Genomic DNA, 21,711 nt, shown 5'->3' on the forward strand with positions numbered 1-21,711 from the left:
TATAGATATAATATATATATATATATATATACACATACACATACACACACATGTATACACCTTTTCTTTCCAGAAAGGTGTACTATTATTATTATTATTATTATTATTATTATTATTATTATTATTATTATATGACTGTACATAAAGTTATTAGATAGGCAAGTACGCAAGTACATAGAAAAAATGTATAAAAGAAAAGAAAAGAAAAGAAAAGAAAAAAAAGGGGCCTCCTTCTAAAGTACGGTCCTAAATTAAAAAAAAAAAAAAAAAAAAGAACAAAAAATATGTTCCTTCGTCGGTAAGTTGACGAACATTCGCGAATTTTAATCATATGATTTTAGATGGCACTTTAATGGATACACATATAGTAATTTTAAATCAATGGGGGTGCTCGTCTTACATACAAATTATATTATTACGTGTGCGATATTTACACGTAAAAAATGATAGCCTAAATTCTTATTTGGAGGGCTCTCGTGAAAATAAATATACAATATAATAGTCATCATTGCGTTAAACGCTAGTATACACAAGTACAGCGAAATTGCAGATAAATCTAATAATTTTAAACGTGACCTCAAAGGAAACACACAAATCACTGTTATTGTTATATCGATGAAAATAAAATTAATACGATGAACAACTTTTATCGATTTACCCGAGATAATCTTATCATTCATTGCAATAATAATAAGATAACTATGCGTCAAGGACAATTAGAATGACCAATTAGATTTGATCCAAACAAATTGGATAATCGCAATCTCTGATATATAATATAACATGTTTATTAATAATTATAATACGTAAAAGATGTATTTGATAATAAATTAAATGAAAGAGGTGTACTACGAGAAATAGTGAAGGAAAAAGTATAATAATCGCTTGTTAAATTTAAACTGATATGTATTTAAACTGGTCGTTTTAAAAGAATCTCCATGATGAAAGTATCCTACACTTTTTCTTCCCTCAGTAGAAAAGAAAAAAAAGACTCAAGTTAAAAAATAAGAAATAACTTGAAAAAATATTCTTTTTCTCTTAAAGTTGTAGAATTTCCAGTCATTGTTTACATGCTCGATTAGGAGAGACCAGTTTAGGCTAATATTTTATTTTTATACAAAAAAATATCAATCTCGCAGGTTAATCATTTTCAAATCAAATTTTTCACTTTCGCGTCCTTTCAACAAACTTAATGTTCATTTTGTAACATTTGTCTTGTTAGCATAAAGTGCATCATGCACATGCATGTGTACATAAATAGATATGTAAATAGTTGCAGTCATCTTTTTAATAAATAATTAATATGATTAATATGAAAATGATTAGTATATACGGAGTATATTTTAATATGAGTACGAGAAACGGGAAGAGGAAGACAAATAGCATCAAAGGAGGAGAGTACATAGCAAAGTTACATTAGCAAAAAGAAAAAAAAAAAGATCGAAGGACGGACACGACGACGAGGATGATGATGACGATGAGGGGGATCTCACAAAGTGAGTAAAGTGAACGAGTGAGTCTCTTCGTTGTCAACGTTGACAACTGGGAGAGGCAGAGGGTCGACGAACTAGCCAATCGTGCGAGGAGAGCCCCGTGCACCTGAATTCTAATGAGGCCCACCTGGGTATATATGAGCTGTTAGCCACGGTTTCGAGCACGATTTTTCTTCGACCGGTGTCCGGTCACCACAAAGGTGAGTTCTTTTCACAATTTTTATTCTTCTACCGATCAGATTTTGTCCTTGATTCTATCTTTCTCTGTTGTCTCTTCATTTTTACGATCAATGAAAGAAAAAAAACACACACACACACACATTCTCTTTGAAAAACATTCCAATCTTGAAGCCAATGCGCTTTAAAAAAAAAAAAAAAAAAAGCCAGTCTGACAACCAACTCGAAAATGCAACAAACAACGTTCTATGATATTGTATGCAAATTGATAGTAAACCTTTAGTCATGGTACACGTTGATCATTTAAATTCTAATATTTTTCTCTACCCATCTAATAATATTCAGGTAAATAGTCTCTCGGACACATCTCGGTATCGGTCTAAACAAAAATTTCCGATTCTAATCTCTCCCGTGAAATCTTTCTTGAATTTCGAATGTTTGCACGCGTATTTGCAAAATCGATTTTACAAAGTGAAGAGAGAAATTCTACTGGTGCGATAAGATGATGATACTCTCCACTCCCATATTTTCTACCTTTTCTTTTTTATTTTTTTAATTTTGTTTGCTTTGTTGTTTTGATCTTCTTTCGTCGTTCTAAAGGAACTGGTCGGATGAGACAAGTTAGAATACGTTCCTGTCGCTAATTTTTACCACCAACTTTGCTAACCAACCTCGTTAGGTATACTTTTTGAAAGAAAAACCAACAAAAAAATAAGTATAATATGTGTTTATATTAATTGGAGTTTCGATCAAGCAAACCCTGATGATGACCAACCTATCATCATCTCCTCGTCCGTTCTTCTTCCTCTTTTTATTTTTGTATTCAATGGTATGACAAACAGTAAGAGCCGATGCATCGCGCATTTTAATTCACAGTAACATAAGTGCACAGATGTAAATCTCAAACGCGTATTGCTTTGATAGATCGTTCTAATCCCATCGAATTAACTATAAAGACAAAAAGAATTATGAAGGATAATTCAGTTCGCTACGAGGACGATGACTCACGAATTTTTATGCATCGAACGATCCGATCTTTGATTAAATCTTTCTCGTATGAAAACTATTTTAGTATTTTAATCGATTAAAAAAAGAAAAAAAACACACACACACACAGAGAGAGAAAATATTTATAGTTCAGTTGGTACGTTAACCCTTCTCGGTTTAAATTGAAATTAGTTTCAATAGAAATATTAGGGTAAATCCAAATTTCGTGCATTTTATTTTCGTGTCAAATTATTATACTTTATACGCAACTTTTCAGTTCACCCTAATATCATGTCATTTGATTTAAAAGGATATACTTGGATTAATCTTTAATTAGAAAATTATTTTTGCATACTCGCGTGTACCCTATCTACCCTCCTTCCTAACCGGTCGGATGAGCCACTCGGATAAACCCGAGAGATAACTTGCCCCCCACAGAATTTTCTTCTAACATAAACCAACCAACCAGTCGTGTTTCACTAACATTAGTCAAGTATGATTTATCGTAAACGCGGATCATTCACGTTCTAACATCGTTCAAGAAACGTTTTACTATTCCTGTGTGATCTATTTAATAGTTCAACAATACTTCATTATTATCACTTGATTATTTAATCGATCATTTAATCGATCATTAACATAAATTTCTTTATCTACAGCTTTGAAAATGAAGTTCTCCGCTATGAAACTCTTGTTTTCCCTTCCCCTTTTGTTTGCGTATTTGGCTTGCACATCAGCCGGTGAGTATTTTCGATGAAAACTTACAGATAAGATAAAAAGCTTTCGAGTAAAAATACGTCAAAGTTAAATTAAAACAAACAAAAAATAGTAATCACTTATGAAATCTTGAATTATCTCTCTCTTTTTCTCTGTCCCTCTCTCTCTCTCTCTCTCTCTCTCTCTGTATCAGACCAGAACGCCAGAATTGTCTGTTACTTCAGCAATTGGGCAATTTATCGACCTGGCGTTGGTAGTTACGGTATCAACGACATACCGGCAGAATTATGCACACACGTGATATATTCCTTCATCGGTGTAAGCAATGTCACCTGGGAAGTACTCGTCTTGGACGAAGAACTCGACGTTCAAAAGGGTGGCTTCAAGAACTTCACCCAACTCAGACTAAAGTATCCTCATTTGAAAACTGAAGTTGCTGTCGGAGGTTGGGGAGAGGGTGGTAAGAAGTATAGCAACCTCGTTACGGTGAAACAACGCAGAGATACTTTTATCAAAAGTGTCGTTGGTAAGTTCTCCTATTCTACACTCATTTATTCTATATATATATATTTATTACAATAACTTATCTAAACTATGCTAATGTCTATCTTCTTCATTGTATCTTATAATAATTGTTGCAGAATTTATGTACAAATATGAGTTCGATGGTTTCGATCTCGATTGGGAATACCCAGGTGCCTCAGACAGAGGTGGCAAGTTTTCCGACAGAAATAATTTCTTTTATTTCGTTGAAGAACTTAAACGTGCATTTGATAAAGAAGGTAAAGGCTGGGAAATCACTATGGCCGTACCTATGGCTAAATTCCGTCTCGACGAAGGTTACCACGTTCCCGAATTCTGCAAGTGAGTATATTCCCTAGTCCGTTTGACTTACTTTCGTAACTTTCATTTATTCACTTTGTTAATCATTTTTATCCAGGTATTTAGACGCTATTCATGTTATGTCTTATGATCTTCGTGGAAACTGGGCTGGATTTGCTGATGTTCACAGTCCACTTTACAAAAGACCCCATGACAGTTATGCTTATGAAAAGCTTAATGTGGTAAATATATTTTGAGCACAAAGTTGATATTTCTATATCTTTAATATACTTTTTTTTTCCTAGCACGATGGTCTTTTGCTTTGGGAAGACAAAGGGTGCCCAGCCAATAAATTGGTCGTCGGTGTACCTTTCTATGGTCGTACGTTCACCCTTGCACGTGGTAACACGAATTATAATCCAGGAACGTACATAAACAAGGAAGCAGGTGGTGGTGATCCTGGTCCATACACACAAGCTAGAGGATTCTTGGCATATTATGAGGTTACTTTTAATTATATGTCATTTCACTCGCGATCAATAAAATGTTGTCAAGCGCAAGTATAATTAGAGGGAAAATAATATCGATGTCATACTTATTTAGATCTGCAAAGAAGTCAATGATCCAAAGTCTGGCTGGACTAAGAAATACGACTCCATTGGCAAAGTACCTTATACTTACAAAGGTACATTTATTTTTAGAAAAGATACTAATTCGTAATGATAAACTGGAAAATATTATAAGTATTAAAAAACTTTGTCTTCATCCAGAAACACAGTGGGTTGGTTACGAAGATCCCGACAGTGTTAAAATCAAAATGGACTTTATCAAAGAACAAAGCTATGCCGGTGCCATGATTTGGGCTATCGATATGGACGATTTTAATGGTCTCTGCGGAGAAAAGAATCCTCTCATGAAAGTCGTTTACGATGGCTTGAAAGATTACAAAGTTCCTAAAAAAGATCATCAAACTACGCTTACGGTAAATAATTAATAGACAATGAATTAAAAGACATAGGACACATTGAATATCGGTTTTATTTGTTGTCCAGCCGGAATGGGCAAGGCCACCAAGTACAACATCTTCCCCGTCGAATAAACCTGAGACGACAAGGGATACCGAGGAAACTACTAGGCCAACTGTACCAACAGGAAAACCAAGTTCTAAACCCACCTCCACTTCTAAACCACCATCACCGCCGGTTGATGATGATGAGAAAGTTGTTTGCGAAGGCGAAGAATATCTTCCTTCGAAAAATTGTGCCGTGGTATGTATTCATTATCTCTCTCTCTTACACTTATCAATTTCATCTGAATCATTTTATCAAGATAAAAAAAAAACGAAAAAGATAAATTAATGAAAAATAATGTTATCGTATTTAATTGGAATTTACAGATTTTTATAATAGATTTGTATTTATTGAATTAATGAAAAAAAATTCCCAGAAGACGGACGGGATCATTTGTCAAAATGGCGCCTGCATTTCGATCCACCATTCCATTTTCTCTTCTTCCTTTATTTTATAATTACTTTCTAAGCAATACTTTAGTCCCTTTAATTAATGCATCATATTGTAATATTATATTTGTTCTTTTTGATCTGCTATAATATATAATGAATATTTTTGGATTGTAGTATTACCGATGCGTTTTTGGAATTCCTCGAAAGTATCAATGCCAGGATGGTCTGGTCTACGACACTAAAATGCATGTTTGCGTTTGGCCTCAAACTGCCGATCGAGAGGAATGCAGAACTAAATGAAAAAATCAACGATAACATGCTACAAACGTGAACAACAAGTTTTATATATCTTTAATATAGGAAACAAAAAGTAAAAGATAAAAGTGGGAAATAATGTAATAAATTGTATACCCTCCCGTATCTTTTCCCATCTCCTCACTGAAATTATGTTGAAGCATTCATTGGTACTACCATATTATAATTATCATGATAACTGATTTAAAATAATGAAATTATGATATTTAGGATATTTTTATGATTCTGCGAAAAAAAGAAATGTTTATCAAGACCAATAGAATTTTTATTCGACTAGTAAGACACCATAGAGTAGACACCATTCATTATCCACGGAAGCCACTATAGTGGCGCGTAGTAATTTAACTTAATTTAATAGAACATTAATTTGAATGACCTCGAAAAAATATCACGCACGTCACGTCGTATCTACAAATTAAAATTTAAAGATTAAAATAAACACTTATCTTACCAACTTCAAGCTGTGCTGTCAGATCGTGGGTAAATCTTACCCTCTCCCTGTGCCACTGGGATTGCACACAATGAAAGTTATCCATGTCCGTGTGTTTGGGATGTCGAAAGAAGTCGAGTGTAACCGAAGTCATGGACACGAGTCGCTTTCATAGTGTGCCACTCCGGCGTGCCCGCCAACTTCGGTTACACTCGACTTCTTTCGACATCCCAAACACACGGACATGGATAACTTTCATTGTGTGCAATCCCAGTGGCACAGGGAGAGGGTAAGATTTACCCACGATCTGGCAGCACAGACTTCAAGCAACTGCTTTTTCCCCACCACCCACACTTTCTATCGTTCGATAACAAAAATGGCGCACACGATATCGAGATCGAGACTTGTATTGTTCGCATTAAAGTATACAAATCGAATAAAACCTCGTAACTTAATACCCATTAAATATCAACGATTATGTTTCCACACAAATTGGATTTTGGAGGGTATGCAATTTATATAGAAATATGAAATTGATATTACATTTGAAGAGGTTATGTTCTTATGAGATTTAAATCCTTCTCGAGTAAATGGTTAATAAATCAATGTTTATTAATCAAAAGATTATGCTTGAAGAATTGTATTCCGTTATATGAACGAGTTGTCCTTAAATAATTAAATTAAATCTACATTTTGTTCTAAATAACACAATAATATAATTCCACAATTATGATTATGCAATCTGATCAGAATAAGATGATCATAACTGTCAGGAAAATGTTGAAAAAAAGTAGTTTATTTTCTTTCTGACATTATACATTTAATAATTATTGTTCTACTCGTTTAGCGAAAGGGAAAGAATTATTCATGCCATCGTTATCCCCAACCATGGAAAGTGGGACAATCGTGAAATGGTTAAAGAAAGAAGGTGACAAAATTAATCCCGGAGATGCTATAGCCGATATTCAAACGGATAAAGCAGTGGTTGCTATGGAAGTAGAGGACGAAGTAGTCCTTGCCAAAATTATTGTAAGAACATTTCACTTATTTCCATTATCCTATTTCATGTAGTAATACTTTAAGGTAATATTTTGTTGTTGTCATTAGGTACCAGAAGGGACAAAAGACATCAAAGTAGGAACGTTGATCGCTCTTACAGTAGAAGAAGGTGAGGATTGGAAATCGGTAGAACTACCCGATGCTGTTTCTTCTTCAACACCTACTGCTCCAACACCTTCTGCTCCAACACCTTCTGCTCCTTCCGTAAGCCAATCGGATGAACCACCACCGCCAGGACAGTACGTAAACTGAAATTAAGTATTAATTATAATGTGCACGAAGGAAATATACAATTTTTGGAATATATCTCTTTCAGACAAAATGTTTCTATGCCTGCACTGTCTCCAACCATGACAACTGGTACAATTGTTAAATGGTTAAAGAGAGAAGGCGATGAAATACAACCAGGTGATGCAATAGCCGAGATACAAACTGACAAAGCAGTGATGACTTTTGAAATAGAAGACGAGGCTATACTTGCTAAAATTTTGGTAAGGAAAATGTTCTTCTTATTTCTTTTGTATAATGTTACTCTACGTTTATTCTACGTACATATTTGATTTTGTCTAATAGGTACCAGAAGGCAGTCAAGTGGAGGTAGGTCAATTAATTGCAGTTACAGTTGAAAAGGGAATGGATTGGACAAAAGCTGTCATTCCACAAACACTTAAGGCTACTACTCCAAGCCCTGCCCCTGCAGTTCCTGCTAAATCATCCAGTGAAAAGGGACAGTGCGTATTGTGATTTAATATATTTCCAAGTATACAAAATAAATCAATTTTCTTGATACATATCAAATGTTTATGTATGTTTATTATTTTTCTAGGGTATACGGATTGGCAGTTAAACGACTGTTGGAGGAATACGGTCTAGATCCTAATTTTATTAAGGGTACTGGTCGTCCTAATCGAATTCTAAAAAGTGACGTTCTATCATACATAGAAACAAATAACATTAAAAAAGTTCAACTTAAAGGTGATACTGGTAAAGATTTGTCAAATCAACACTTGCTGGTGGAATAATAATAATAATATGTTTAAGTATCATCTTTGACTGTTATTTATATTTTATAGTTGCACCAGGAAAAGTTGAAAAAGGTAAAAAGGCAGAGCCTATGGTAGTACCGGGTCGTCCATCGGCTTACGAAGATATACCTGTATCTAATATTCGAAGTGTCATAGCTAAACGTCTTGGAGAATCCAAAGTATGTGTCATGCTAGCAATATATTATACTTTGTTTTATTTTTATTAAGTCCATTTTTCATCTATTAAAAAATAAGTCTTTCTTTTCAGTCAATTATACCTCATTCTTATTCGACTATTGACATCAAGATTAACAAACTAATAGAAATACGAAAGCAATTAAAAGAGGATGGCATCAATGTATCTGTCAATGATTTCATTACAAAAGCTGTATCTCACGCGCTTATCGAATGTCCCACAATTAACACCTTGTATACGAATGATAAAGTAAGCGTTTATAATATAATTTCATAATTGAGCGCAGACGCCTAATTACATTATGCAATAATTGACATTATTTGACATTATTTGTTTTTAGGTCGTGCGTGCTCCAAACATAGATATATCTATAGCAGTTGCATCTCCTATGGGTCTAATAACACCAATTGTATTTGATGCACCGTCCAAAAGTTTATTAGAAATTTCAACAACTATTAGAGAGCTAGCTGGAAAGGCAAAGGCTGGGACTTTAAAGCCACAGGAATTTCAAGGGGGATCCTTTACGTAAGCAATTTAATACGTAGCAATTTAAATTTAATTTACATTTCTGTGTTCTTTTGTAGAATATCCAATTTAGGAATGTTTGGTATTAAAGAATTTTCCGCCATCATAAATCCTCCGCAAACGGCAATCCTTGCTGTTGGAACAGGACGTTCGGAATTGAGTAAATTTCATGAAAAAGACGAAAATAAATTTATGAACAATTAACAATATACATAACGGTAACAAAATGATATATATTTTTGTAGGTGATACTTTGGAAACTGTCACCAAAATGATGGCAACATTGTCGTACGATAGACGTGCCATTGCTGAAAATGATGCAGCTGACTTTTTAGCAGTACTCAGAGCTATGTTAGAAGACCCAACTTTTCTTGCTATTGGAAAAATTCAAGAATTGAGGCATATGAACGATTAAACTTGGTAATAATAATTAGCTATGAATCATTTTTAATTGATACGTATATCTACTTGTTGTTGTTGTATACATATGACTCTGTTTTTCTCAGCAATGTACATGTAGTACATAAGGAGGAACAATGATAAGATTACATAAATCTTTAGTAAAATGCAAGTATAAATAAATGAACGATGATATAAATCGATGCCGTCTCGTAACGTCATGTTTCAAAGTTACTTTGGGAAAATTATATGTAGTCTATCGTTACAATATTTTCGTCTGATGATCATCAAAAGGATTTACGATATAATCATCGAATAAATGTAATGATAGTCTTATTTACTGCCAAGTTTTAAGTACAATGATACTTAAAAATAAAAATTGCATATATGTAGCAATATTAATTTTTATCAATTCATGACATTTTATTGTTTTGTTCTTGAACAAATCTGTTCTTAGAATCTTTTAAAAAAATTGACAAACATAATGATCGATCGTTGATGCGTTTACTTTGTACAGTTTTGTACATTAATAATTCACGTATCGTGTAATAAATTGCTTTTCATGTATACTTACACGAGTGCGTGATATCACACTTCCGTTGACAAGATCGTCATCGGAAATCGTTAAAGTAGAGAAAATAATGTTAACACATTAAGATAATAAGAATACCCATGAGGATAGGTTTTATCGGTATACCAAGTGTTTCTTCATCTTTTTGTGTTTATATATATATGTATATGTATGTATATAAGTTTTAATTTATAATATATTCACCAAATACACAATTGACATAATGTCAACGTAAATAAGTCTCTCATTTTATTTGTACAGTTTAAATAATTGTTAAGAATAAAACGTTCTTCGAAGGAATTAGAGGATAGGATATAAAATGTTGTAATAATAATAATAATAATAATCATTTAAAGTGAACAATTTTATAATATTTATTTAATTGATATACATAAACGAGCATTGATAAAATTCCATAATGACGCATATATTCGTCGTACATTAAAGGCACAAACTCGGGAGTTCACTATTGTTTTCTTTTTTTAATTAATTAAATATGACGACACGAAATAATTGGAAATATGAAATAAAAGAGGTAAACAACCAAAATAAACCATTTAGTTATTTATATCAGGCAGCATTCACGTAAATCTTATAAAAAGAGATTAATGAATAATTGTATGGAATTAAATTCAATAGTTTACTTATCACAGTCGTGATTTTGTTTGTTATTGAAGTTTAGTGCTTAAAATTCTATCTAATCTATAGTTAGAACAATCATTCGTATTACTTTATTATAAAATTGAAACACCCTTATAAATATTGTCGATATGCGTTTACTTATATGTACAGGATAATATTACGTTATAAAACTTAGAGATAGAATATATAATATATTTGGTTGAGCGATAATATTACTCGCTGTAAAATATAAAAATATTTCTCCCCAAAATGTATATTATCGTGGAATCTGAAAAAATTCTATAAAACTATTCATATGCGTGTGTATAACTTTCCAAAAATACATTCTATGTTAAGCAGTGTGTTGCATTGTACTATTTAATACTCGCAATTGGTTAATAATGCATTCATAAATTGCAATGTTAAGCCAAACATTTGTCAATTATTTACAACAGTATGATTTAACGTTATTTATTTTAACACGGGAGAAGATTAAAAATAATTGCACTTTGTGAAGAAAGTACTGATGGTAAAATAGGCACCCACTATTTAAGCGTTTGCACGTGTTTGTGTTTTTTTTTCACTACTGAAAGTATTCTCAATATAAGTACAATAATTGTTTTGCATAGAATACAAAGATAAAAGTTACACAAATCATTTAGGTAGTATAGCATTACATATTTTATATGTACATATACATATGTGCGTATACGTGAATACCTAAAATGCAATAAAAATGCAATTATAAAATCGACGACGACGACGACCACAGCGTATATGTATGTGTACATATTTATATTGCACATGAAGTGAACTTTATAGTTTTGTTTTCGCCAATATATTTAAAACCTTATAGAACACATAAAATAACTCGTAAAAAAAAATCCAAATAGTGGATCTTACTGAAATCCATAATACTGTTGATCGTTTAGTCATTTTTGAGAAAGACATACATTGATTGATAAGAAAGAAAGATATTATATATATATATATATATATAACAGATAGTGCCTATGAAATGAATGAATGAAAATACTTACTTAAAAGCACCGTTGTGCTTAATTGAAGGATTATTATATAAATACTACTAAATACTACTAAAATGAATTAATTGTAGACTTTATGAAGAATTCTTTGCGCAGCCTGTATCAATGGCGTTAATGTAGTCAATTCTGCACAATTGTCTAAAAAGGGATGAGAAAGCAACTCATCCGCGGTTGCTCTTTCATCGACTTCAACAGCAAGGCACCTTTCCAAAAAGTTTTGAAACGTAGGACTAAGCGATTCCCATCTTGGTATGGAAGGTTTACCGATGGCAGCAATTAAATATAATGCTCTTAGGGCGGTTTCTTTCATATAAGGTGGCTCACCCTCAATCATCTCAATGGCCATTATACCGAGCGACCAAATGTCTACTTTTTTTCCATATTGTTTTCTCGTCACTACTTCCGGTGCCATCCAATAAGGAGAACCCACCATAGTTTGTCTCTTTTCATCGCCATTAATATTAGCGCAAAAACCAAAATCAGTTACTTTGACAGTTCCATTCATACCCAATAGCACGTTGTCCGATTTAATATCTCGATGAATGATACCCCTTTTGTGAAGGAAACTTATCGCTTTCAAAACCTCTCTAGAGACGGCAGCAATTTGTGCCTCCTTCATAACAGTCTCGGTGACAACATCGGTAAGTGGTCCTCCTTCCAATAATTCCATGACCACCCACAAATGATAATCTAAAAGATATGCGTCCAAGAAATTAACTAAATTTGGATGTTGAAATTCTTTGAGAACTTTGATTTCAGTCAATATGAGTTCCTTTTTTGGTTGCTTAGACAAGTCGATATCCTTAATGGCTACTTTTTGATTATTTTCAAGATCAGTAGCTACAAATACGGTGCCAGATGCGCCAGCACCAACTTCCTTACTTCTATCAAATTTAAGAGTAGGATCACCTCTTTGACAAATAGATCTCAGTTCATCGAATACTTCTTGATCACTCAATTTGACACCACTATAGTCTGTTTTTCTACGCAGTACAGGACTTTCTTCGGTTTTGATTTTGTAATCGTCTTCCTCCTCCTCCTCCTCCTCCTCCTCCTCAATCTCTTTACCACCGATTTCCTCGTAAAGTAAACTACTACTACTATTATCGTCCTCGACGTTGTATACTTTAAGATCTTCAAGAATCTCAGTCAAAGTCTTTTCAAATCTATCACTCCTATCTATGAAAGTTCTTGGTGCTGGTTTTGGCACTTTATTGACTTTAGGTGGAAGTTCTGGTAAAGTTGGTGGTAGTACCTGGCTATCAGTTGAACTAGCTGAATTGGAACTATCCGAGTCACATGATTGACTCTGATACTTCTTAGTCAATATATTATCAATCTCTTCCGATTCTTCTTCTATAAGATTCTCCGTGACAAGTGCTTTAAATACTTTCTCCTGTGGTTTACGTTTAATTGAATAATTGTAAAATTTGATAGCTTGCAATGCTGCCGCAGGATGTTCATCCTGTTCGGACTTAGATATTTGCGTGTTAAGAAAACGTATCCAGGAAATAGGTAAACCCTCCAACTGACCTGTTTCTGCATTTTTACTAACGTGAAATTCATGCGAGACATTGGTAGGCAAGCCTATTTCCGCCACTGTTTCAACATTGACACTTTTCTTTTTAGAAAAAAACTTGGTTATGTTTAAGCTCATTTTCGCGCGAAATCACGCGCTATATTTCCACCTTTTCCTCCTTATTTGATTTTTGATTTACTTTTCACTATTATTTAGTCCTTTGTTACACGGAATTATTAATTACTCCTTCATTCTTTCAATACGAATTATCATTGTATCTTTCAGACGTAACGTCACTCCTTCAACCGATAACTCTGTCTCTCTCCAACTCCTTCTTCACTCACTCCACCCCCCCCCCCGAACCCTGTTATCACTCCGCCCGAATTTCTTCACGTCAATGTTACCACCGACAAAATGACCCTAGTCATTTGGTCAATCTAGTGACACGTTCGATATCCCATTCGTAACCAACTTCATTTCGCTCAATATTTATCCCTATTCACAATTTCAAAATATCAATTAATCCCTCCCATCCTTCTTTGTCGATAATTTATTATATTATCGATAAACCTTTCCTTAATTATGATGATTTTGTCTTCTTCTTTCTTTCAGTTTTCCCTAAAGAGTTGCAAAAAAACAACAAATGTCGAGTGTCAATTTATTCCTACAAAAGAAGGAAAGATTGTCATTGAGCTCATGGTCAAAATAAAATTAATAGAATTTGAAATTTACGCTCGTGTTGTACGGAAGAAATATGTCAAAGTGTGACAAGGACAACTACTCGAAGGTAAAGAGAAAAATTGAAAATAATCTAATTCGAGAGAAAGGAGAAAGAGCTGTTGTAATACTTATCGAGTCTTCTAAAGTTGTTCTTTTTAACGCAAAAAAAAAATCGACCTTGGTCAATGAAAAAAAAAAAAAAAAAAGAGGATCGAAAGGAAATCGACGACTCGTTTATTCATCCTTGAAACGAGCCCTCTTCGAGGCCGCCATATTGTTTGTTTAACCAATGCAACAGATTTTCTTCCTGTGAGAACCAATCGGTGTGTCGGCAAACCGAAAGAAGCCGAGGGAAGCCGAGGTTAGCTGCGCGACAGAGGAGAAATAATACCCCCATCACGCATCGCGGAGAAATACATGGACACAATGCACATTTGAACAAGGTGTAAAACAACGTGTGGTGGGGGTATTATTTCTCCTCTGTCGTGCAGCTAACCTCGGCTTCTTTCGATTTCTCGACACACCGCCGACACGTAAATTTGTTTTTTGTTGCGAGGCATGCTGGGCTTGAGAGAAGAGGTCGAAATGTTCCGCGATCTGGCTTTACTGGTGTGAACTTGGCCGTGGCCGCAGTCCGCAGTACACCTGCGAAACAACAATGGCGGATACATTTGGTAGTAGTGTCATTTGGTAAGGAGTCGTAAGCAGTCGCAACGGTGGCTGGATTCGAGTACGTTTCAAGCGTACACGAGAGAGGAGACCTTTCATTTCGAGTCAACGTCAACGTTTGTTAGTTTGTCATATACACGCGCGCGCGCGCGCGCATATGTGCGTGTGTATATGCATTCGCCGCGTATGTCACTATCTATCACCACCCCACATACGTACGTGTATAAGTGTTGAGAAAGTACAGTAATAATTACAAACAACAGGATATACAGGACAGAGTTGTTATTTAATAATAAAAGTAACGTTGGTTACGTTAACTTTGAACAATTCAAACAATTCATTGTACAACAATTTTGGATTCAAACGTGTATATAAATCCTCGTATTTAAACGTAAAGGAATGAAACAATGGCGAATCTGAGACAGATACCGCTAACGTGCAGTGGACACACAAGACCCGTCGTGCACCTTGCATTTTCCGATGTCACCGAATCTGGATATTATCTTATTTCCGCTTGTAAAGGTAACAACATCAAATCCCCCTATATAAACATTGTATTTACAAAATTGTGTGTGTGTGTTATTTTGTATTAAAATATTCCTTTCATTCTTGTCTCCTGTTTCTTTTTTTTTCTTTTTTTCTTTTTTTCTTGTCTTTCTACAATCACAATCGTTCCGATTACCTTGGCCCAATTTGTTGCCTAAAGCCGTCATGGCAATGCCGGCTAACTTTTACTCTTTTATTATACATCGATTATATTGGGAATTGTTTTTTATTGTCAGATGGGAAGCCAATGTTGCGACAGGGTGACACTGGAGATTGGATTGGTACATTCGAAGGTCACAAAGGTGCAGTATGGGGTGTCGCGTTGAACCGGGATGCAACTAGAGCAGCAACTGGTGCAGCTGACTTTAATGCTAAAGTTTGGGATGCCATCAATGGAGAAGAAGTTTATTCCTTCCAACATAATCACATTGTCAAATCGGTTAACTTTAGCTCTGATTCGAATTACTTGTGTACCGGTTCTAATGAGAAATTAGTTCGTATTTATGATCTAAATCAACCAGAAGCAGCACCACAGGCAAGAAATACTTCTTTATTTATTGTCCATTATGGAACTTGTAAATAACAAATAAAAATAAAAATTGTAGGTTTTCAAAGGTCATACGAGTGGTATCAGGCATGTTACTTTCTTCAAAGACAATACTGCATTGGTTTCTTGTGCCGATGATAAAACATTAAGAGTTTGGGATAGAAATAGTAGTCAAGAAGTTAGGAGGTTAGATTTTCCTGCCATACCTAATTCTATGGAAGTATCTAAGGATGGCAGTATCATCACGACTACTCATTCAAACATCGTTACTTTCTGGGATAGTAAAGAGTATGTCGTTAAATAATGTTTTGTTATGTTTTTTTTTTTACATGTAAGATTATTTGTAAATAGTTCAAGGTATATGTGTGTCCATCTAGGATATTTTTACCATGCGTTTAATATGCGTTTAACATGCGTTTCACGTTCAATTAATTTCCTTGTCATGTACTTGTTAATTCGTTGCTCATGCGTCAGCTCCAGTCAGCCAGCCAGCCAGCTCACCTTGGCCTCATAAAAAGTATTTCCTGCATACAAATGAAATATCGCATGACTCGATATATGTCTACTTCTCAATGCTCTACTTTTTTTATTTCTTTTCTTTTCTTTTGTTTTATATTTATAGAAATAACACTACATTTTTCTGTTTCTCTTGTTTTAGGTTAATTAAAATACGTGACTTTACAGTACCAACTCAAGCAAATAGTGCCAGTTTACATCCTGATTGTAGTATTTTTGTATGCGGCGGTGAAGACTTAAAAATGTATAAATTTGATTATTTGACTGGTACAGAAATAGGTACTGTTAATCTCATATTATATTGTAACTTTGCTTTTTTTTTCTTTTTTTTTCTGTTTTTATGAAGGTATTATTTAACTTGTGTACATTTGTGATCGAATAGAATCGTTTAAAGGACATTTTGGTCCTGTACATTGTGTACGATTTTCACCGGATGGAGAACTTTATGCAAGTGGCTCGGAAGATGGTACTTTGAGATTATGGCAAACAACGGTTGGCAAAACTTACGGATTGTGGCGTTGCGTTGAACAAGCTCCAGCCATACAAGAAAACGCTACTACACTTCTTAATAACAAACAAGAAGTTCCTGCCAACTAAGTTCCTGCGTTTTTCTATTCTCAAAACTACACGATGATGGATGATTATGTGTGAAATAAGAGTTAACACGTGATATGAGAATAGAATAATCTCTTATAATGACAAATGTATTGAAAAATTGTATTCATCTGTGAAATACCGTCAAAGAAAGTATGTTTTTGAAATGATGCATTTCCGAAAAGATTTTCAGGAGACATATACCCTCCTTAGTGAGTTTTCGGTTTTTTTCGGATGTTCCAAAAAAACTTCATGAAAAGAAATGGACCAAACCTTTTTATAGCTTAGCGAATATCTAAAAAAACGTAGAAGGCTATTCGTTATTATTTATTAGGACGGAGGAACGAAATAGAGAAATATTAACATTTGTTATTGTCGTATAAAAGTATATCATTATTATATCATAAAAAAAAATGGAGGTGTAATAAAACAATTTAAACAAATATTTAAAATATTTTATTTTGTTTTTTTTATTTGATAATACTATGTGTACAGAGTACAATTAATAAATGAATATATATATATATATAAAAATTAAAAATTAAACTTCTATCATTTTTATGAACTCACAATCAGTAAAATATGTAGCTTAAAAATAACTTACCGACCGAGTAACAGCAATTAACCTTCTCGAACTAAACTCGTGCCGCCATCTACCGGTACTAGCTATTACTTAATCTTATCGACTGAGAATTTTTGTCTGCCATCTAGCGGTACTAGCTATTACTTAATCTTACAACCTGGTAAAATGTATGCGATGGCACATATTTCAAACTGTAATTATATTATTGTCTAGATTATGTTTTGTCACTGCAACTGCATTATATTCGCATAATAATTCACATGGAACAAATAAGAAATACATACATTTTTCTTGTTAGAAAAGTACAATAATATCTTCCATTAGCGTGTAGAAAACAAAAAAAACAAAAAAGAAAGATTTCCTACAAAAATAGAGTTTTCTAATATAATATAATATAATTTTATTTTAATGTTGTAGTAGTAGTTATCTTGAAACTTTAAGAACAATGTTTTATTGAAATAAAAAACATGTAAAACAATATCGTAACGAGAGTAATCTTTGAATAAAGATAGTTTGAAAAATATCTTTATTACTGATGTATAATATAGAGTTATTGAAATACTAGGTATGTTATTGTAATATCTTATTATCTTATAAGATGGCATCGTTCTCTTATCATTAGTGAAACTTATCCCAGGTTCAACTGTACACACCTTTTTCATTACTATAGTGACGACTAACTCTACGAATGTTAATATTTTACGGTTTTTTTTATCAAGGTATTCGTTTGAATGCTATTTAATACGTTGCGATTAAATACGTTGACATTTAACTGAAAGAATAATAAATCATTTTAACTATAATAAAAAAGAACAAATTTAAACGTTAATTTGTTCAAAAGTTCAACGTGTTTGCAACCATTTGAAATCATTTGAAATCATTTGAAATTATTTGGAATCTCTTTTGACCGGAAATCAAAAAGAAAGGTAACAATTGCGCTAAAACAATCACGTTTAAATTAAATAAATCTAAAAAAATATTCGAAATTTTGAGAAAATCTTTGACGAAAAATGATTAATTTAATTTTGTACGATAATAATAACAAGTGTTTAAATGTCACGTAGGACAATAATACCGTTGACAAGAATCGTCAATAAGACGAGAACGAACCACAAATTGGATGTTTGTATTTGTAATCCTTGTTAAAAAAAAAAAAAACATATTATTATAAAATATCGAATTAGGTTATTGACAAAAATAATAATAAATTTGTTCTTACAGCAATATGGTTCCGTGTAATCAAGAAAATAACGAGGATGATTCATTTACTCGAGTAAGTTTTGATTCTCAAATAATACAAAATCATTTGAAACACCAAAGCAATTGTTTCTTATTTTTCAGCGTTTAAAATATCGTGCCACTGTTAAAAATAAAAACTCATACGAATTGAGACAAAAAATGAACATTTTGCGTGCCATAAGTGTCTACCGATTTAAAGGTATTTCAAGGTTTTTCTTTTTGTCTATAAGCTAATTATTCAATTAATCACAACTTTGTTTTATGCAAGCAGATTTTGGAAGCACATGTATCAAATTGTCCGACACAGCATTGAATTGTTTAAACAAAGAAATCCTTGTCAAAACGGAAATGTATGAAAATGACGTAATAACACCCAGTAAACTTTTGGAAAACGAAACTTTCCTAAAAGAATTGAAGAACGATATTATTAGCAAAAAATGTCACAATTGGAATCTTAAAATAGATGGAACGTTGAGTGGCGAAGATTTATCAGAAAAAATGAAAATCCCAATTAATGAACAATTGAAGAACGTTGATGAAGTTATAGAAAAATCTACAACACTTTATACTCGTTTGAACGAAGAAATTCAAGATCTCCGAGAAGATCTTGAATCGTTGGAATGTAGTAAATCATATTTAATGGATACACCAAAACAAAAGTCTGTTGATTTTCGATACAATTGTTCATCATTAGCAAGTCATTCGAAGAAATTTTGGAAAAAAAGATTGACCAATTCAATGCCAGGTGTACACCAAATTTTCCAACATATTTCCAAAGAAATGGATGATTGTTGTTCACCAAATAGAAAAAATCATATTGCTAACAAATTAGACGAAGCTATGCGATACGAAGAAACGTTTTCTTCCATTTATGCCAATATCGAGAACGTTAATAAAAATAAGAAAAAAAACATAGAAAAACCTAAACGAATGAAACCAAATTTAGAATCTACGATGAAATCATTAGCCGCGGATTCAACGAAAAAACCTGAATCACCATTTTCAATACCAAGTTCGATTTCAACTATACTTCCTATTTATTCGTCTAAATCGGAATTTGGTGAGAAAAGCGTAGACAAATATTCTTACGGTAGTTCGGAAATGACTGAAAGTATTTTACCATTGGAGATGCACAAATTTCTCGACAATGCGCTTAACAACGATTTACCTAACAACACTACTTCTTACATCTTTCATTCAACTTGTAACAAAACTTATAATTTAACTAATTCTTACGAAGACAACGGAAATCATAAAAACATCGATAAATCAAAGACAACTCCTACGAATGAGGAGACGGTTAATGAAAGATTGTTGTCAAGCGAACCACCACCACCAAGAAAAATCAATAAAAAAACCAAATTGCTCAGATCTTTTTCGCAAGAAATTAATAAAAAGGTATTCTATAGCAAACAGGTAAACATTCGTACCGTACAAATGTGTGTGTGACATTTTGTTTCTTTTTAAATAGGGATCATCACAGTCACGCTCGAACATGGAAGGAAGAATAATTGGTGATTCGGTTATAAAACACAAAGATAAAATACAAGAACTTTTACAAAGATTGGAGATACAACAAACGTTGATACATCAAGCTAGCAAAGCTTTGAACTTTTGTAATTTCACGAAAATGTTTCAATATAGTGTACAACACGTTGAATCCGAAAGATTATTATTATTATCGATGCTTAAGAAGAAAGCCGTATTGAATGAAATTAAACGAATCGACGAATACCAGGATGGTACTGTTTCCCTATACGAACATGGCAAGGTTACCATCTCACAAATTAGTTTGACCGTTAATAAAGATAAAATTGATTTGTCGGGTTTAACACCTGATACGTGTGGATGGTTTATGGTTACGGTGACCCATGAATCAACGGTTTGGGCAACCACTGCTATAAATTATTCATTCGATAGTCCAATTACCATTCGTTTTCCTGAATCAATAACCGTACCAAATCTAAGTCCTCATTTTGTCATAGTCGTAGATGTTTACAGTTTGCAATTAAGACATATGAATTTCAATGAAAACGGAGATCATCAATCGTGTAACGACAGCATTACGTGTCCCTCGCCTACCAATTTATGGAAAAAATTGGATAAATCAAGATTGAAACAAAATGAAATATCATGTTCCAATAGTATCAGAGAAACGTCATTTCAATTAACCGGATACGTACAATTAACCCTTCAAGATCTACACAAAGCTCCACCTTGGTATTTATTATCGGTAATTAGTTTATTAATTATTTAACGTTTCAATAAATTAACATTAACTTCTAACATCTCGAATGTATTATAATTATCGTTTATACCTCAGGTACCATCGAATTCGATTTTGCAAGGTAAAATTAATTTCAAATTGTCAAAGAAAATAAAAATATCGCTTATCCATTCTGGTTTCTTGACGCACGGCGACGAAGCTGGTGGATTGGCCGTTTGGAATCGACGATGGTGCGTTCTCGATGGTAGTTGCATGAAGTTTTGGAATTATCCACAAGAACACGATTTAAGACCACCGTTGTTGATTATCGATTTGACATGTTGTACGACTAACGAGGTACAAGTCGTTGATAGAACCATTTGTGCCAGACCACGAACGCTTATGTTTAAAACCATAAGAGAAAGGGTATCTCGCGATGAAAATACCATGTTTCTCGAATGTCAATGCAGTTATACTGTCGTAAGGTAAGCTTCAACATAAACAATTTACATTTTTTTTTCTCTTTGTTCTCTTAAAACTAATTCAACAAATATTATTATATTATTATTTTATTATTTTCTCCGGCAGACACTTGCTATCCTGCGATACCATCCACGATATGATGGAATGGAGTTCGAAATTAAACTACGTCTTATCGATATTGAGCAATTGGAAATCAAGAAGAAACCATTTCATTCCTACCACTGAATTATAATTTGTTTTTTTT

At 33.3% G+C, this 21,711-nt stretch overlaps 5 protein-coding genes and 1 long non-coding RNA gene across 9 annotated transcripts; 4 read left to right on the forward strand and 2 right to left on the reverse strand.

Annotated features, from left to right (window-relative positions):
* Window positions 1-784: 784 nt before the first annotated feature.
* On the forward strand, window positions 785-6,226 carry LOC107071556 (endochitinase). 2 transcript variants are annotated; one of them, XM_015330644.2, is made up of 10 exons: window positions 785-1,693; window positions 3,317-3,397; window positions 3,568-3,900; window positions 4,016-4,238; window positions 4,315-4,438; window positions 4,502-4,699; window positions 4,800-4,881; window positions 4,967-5,178; window positions 5,249-5,464; window positions 5,833-6,226. In XM_015330644.2, the coding sequence occupies exons 2-10, from the start codon at window positions 3,325-3,327 to the stop codon at window positions 5,956-5,958; spliced, it is 1,587 nt and encodes a 528-aa protein (XP_015186130.1). In that variant the 5' UTR covers window positions 785-1,693; window positions 3,317-3,324; the 3' UTR covers window positions 5,959-6,226. The 2 variants fall into 2 exon arrangements, with proteins under 2 accessions (XP_015186130.1, XP_015186129.1); XM_015330643.2 differs by lacking the exon at window positions 785-1,693 and having other exon boundaries at window positions 3,157-3,397.
* Window positions 5,551-6,604, reverse strand: LOC107071558 (uncharacterized). The gene is made up of 4 exons (XR_016176351.1): window positions 6,465-6,604; window positions 6,070-6,381; window positions 5,839-5,950; window positions 5,551-5,749 (listed from the first exon to the last, which is right to left on the reverse strand). It is a non-coding gene; the product is annotated as an uncharacterized LOC107071558 (long non-coding RNA).
* Window positions 6,605-6,720: 116 nt separating this feature from the next.
* Window positions 6,721-11,161, forward strand: LOC107071586 (dihydrolipoyllysine-residue acetyltransferase component of pyruvate dehydrogenase complex, mitochondrial). 2 transcript variants are annotated; one of them, XM_089171806.1, is made up of 12 exons: window positions 6,721-6,909; window positions 7,251-7,432; window positions 7,511-7,701; window positions 7,779-7,953; window positions 8,036-8,193; window positions 8,289-8,437; window positions 8,536-8,666; window positions 8,756-8,932; window positions 9,024-9,208; window positions 9,268-9,368; window positions 9,454-9,628; window positions 9,715-11,161. In XM_089171806.1, exons 1-11 carry the CDS (start codon window positions 6,780-6,782, stop codon window positions 9,621-9,623), a joined length of 1,749 nt encoding a protein of 582 aa, XP_089027932.1. In that variant the 5' UTR covers window positions 6,721-6,779; the 3' UTR covers window positions 9,624-9,628; window positions 9,715-11,161. The 2 variants fall into 2 exon arrangements, with proteins under 2 accessions (XP_089027932.1, XP_015186196.2); XM_015330710.2 differs by having other exon boundaries at window positions 6,723-6,909; window positions 8,289-8,446.
* On the reverse strand, window positions 10,528-13,699 carry Pak3 (p21 (RAC1) activated kinase 3). The gene has a single exon (XM_015330711.2). It carries the CDS (start codon window positions 13,500-13,502, stop codon window positions 11,907-11,909), a length of 1,596 nt encoding a protein of 531 aa, XP_015186197.2. The 5' UTR covers window positions 13,503-13,699; the 3' UTR covers window positions 10,528-11,906.
* Window positions 13,700-14,494: 795 nt separating this feature from the next.
* Window positions 14,495-17,127, forward strand: wmd (serine-threonine kinase receptor-associated protein wmd). Its single transcript, XM_015330718.2, has 5 exons — window positions 14,495-15,275; window positions 15,536-15,834; window positions 15,905-16,134; window positions 16,505-16,641; window positions 16,745-17,127. The coding sequence occupies exons 1-5, from the start codon at window positions 15,161-15,163 to the stop codon at window positions 16,957-16,959; spliced, it is 996 nt and encodes a 331-aa protein (XP_015186204.1). The 5' UTR covers window positions 14,495-15,160; the 3' UTR covers window positions 16,960-17,127.
* A 422-nt stretch (window positions 17,128-17,549) lies between these two features.
* Window positions 17,550-21,707, forward strand: LOC107071576 (uncharacterized). 2 transcript variants are annotated; one of them, XM_089171803.1, is made up of 7 exons: window positions 17,550-18,465; window positions 18,761-18,812; window positions 18,881-18,977; window positions 19,050-20,176; window positions 20,250-21,011; window positions 21,102-21,469; window positions 21,573-21,707. In XM_089171803.1, the coding sequence occupies exons 2-7, from the start codon at window positions 18,765-18,767 to the stop codon at window positions 21,697-21,699; spliced, it is 2,529 nt and encodes an 842-aa protein (XP_089027929.1). In that variant the 5' UTR covers window positions 17,550-18,465; window positions 18,761-18,764; the 3' UTR covers window positions 21,700-21,707. The 2 variants fall into 2 exon arrangements, with proteins under 2 accessions (XP_089027929.1, XP_089027928.1); XM_089171802.1 differs by having other exon boundaries at window positions 17,550-18,812.
* Window positions 21,708-21,711: the final 4 nt, after the last annotated feature.

The sequence above is a fragment of the Polistes dominula genome, unplaced genomic scaffold (genome assembly GCF_049000335.1).
Source record: "Polistes dominula isolate Pdom_NZ unplaced genomic scaffold, Pdom_raw_medaka contig_84, whole genome shotgun sequence".
NCBI classification, from domain to species: domain Eukaryota; kingdom Metazoa; phylum Arthropoda; class Insecta; order Hymenoptera; family Vespidae; genus Polistes; species Polistes dominula.

Bases quoted from the DNA above. Each gene is read 5' to 3' on its own strand.
- LOC107071556 (XM_015330644.2), top strand. From the start codon at position 3,325: ATGAAGTTCTCCGCTATGAAACTCTTGTTTTCCCTTCCCCTTTTGTTT. The intron at 3,398-3,567 runs GTGAGTATTTTC...TCTCTGTATCAG, and splicing joins TTTGGCTTGCACATCAGCCG to ACCAGAACGCCAGAATTGTC. The intron at 5,465-5,832 runs GTATGTATTCAT...TTTGGATTGTAG, and splicing joins CTTCGAAAAATTGTGCCGTG to TATTACCGATGCGTTTTTGG.
- LOC107071586 (XM_015330710.2), top strand. From the start codon at position 6,780: ATGGCGCACACGATATCGAGATCGAGACTTGTATTGTTCGCATTAAAG. The intron at 7,702-7,778 runs GTACGTAAACTG...TATCTCTTTCAG, and splicing joins GAACCACCACCGCCAGGACA to ACAAAATGTTTCTATGCCTG. The intron at 9,209-9,267 runs GTAAGCAATTTA...GTTCTTTTGTAG, and splicing joins TTTCAAGGGGGATCCTTTAC to AATATCCAATTTAGGAATGT.
- Pak3 (XM_015330711.2), bottom strand. From the start codon at position 13,502: ATGAGCTTAAACATAACCAAGTTTTTTTCTAAAAAGAAAAGTGTCAAT.
- wmd (XM_015330718.2), top strand. From the start codon at position 15,161: ATGGCGAATCTGAGACAGATACCGCTAACGTGCAGTGGACACACAAGA. The intron at 15,276-15,535 runs GTAACAACATCA...TTTTATTGTCAG, and splicing joins TCTTATTTCCGCTTGTAAAG to ATGGGAAGCCAATGTTGCGA. The intron at 15,835-15,904 runs GCAAGAAATACT...TAAAAATTGTAG, and splicing joins AACCAGAAGCAGCACCACAG to GTTTTCAAAGGTCATACGAG.
- LOC107071576 (XM_089171802.1), top strand. From the start codon at position 18,765: ATGGTTCCGTGTAATCAAGAAAATAACGAGGATGATTCATTTACTCGA. The intron at 18,978-19,049 runs GTATTTCAAGGT...TTATGCAAGCAG, and splicing joins AAGTGTCTACCGATTTAAAG to ATTTTGGAAGCACATGTATC. The intron at 21,012-21,101 runs GTAATTAGTTTA...TTTATACCTCAG, and splicing joins CACCTTGGTATTTATTATCG to GTACCATCGAATTCGATTTT.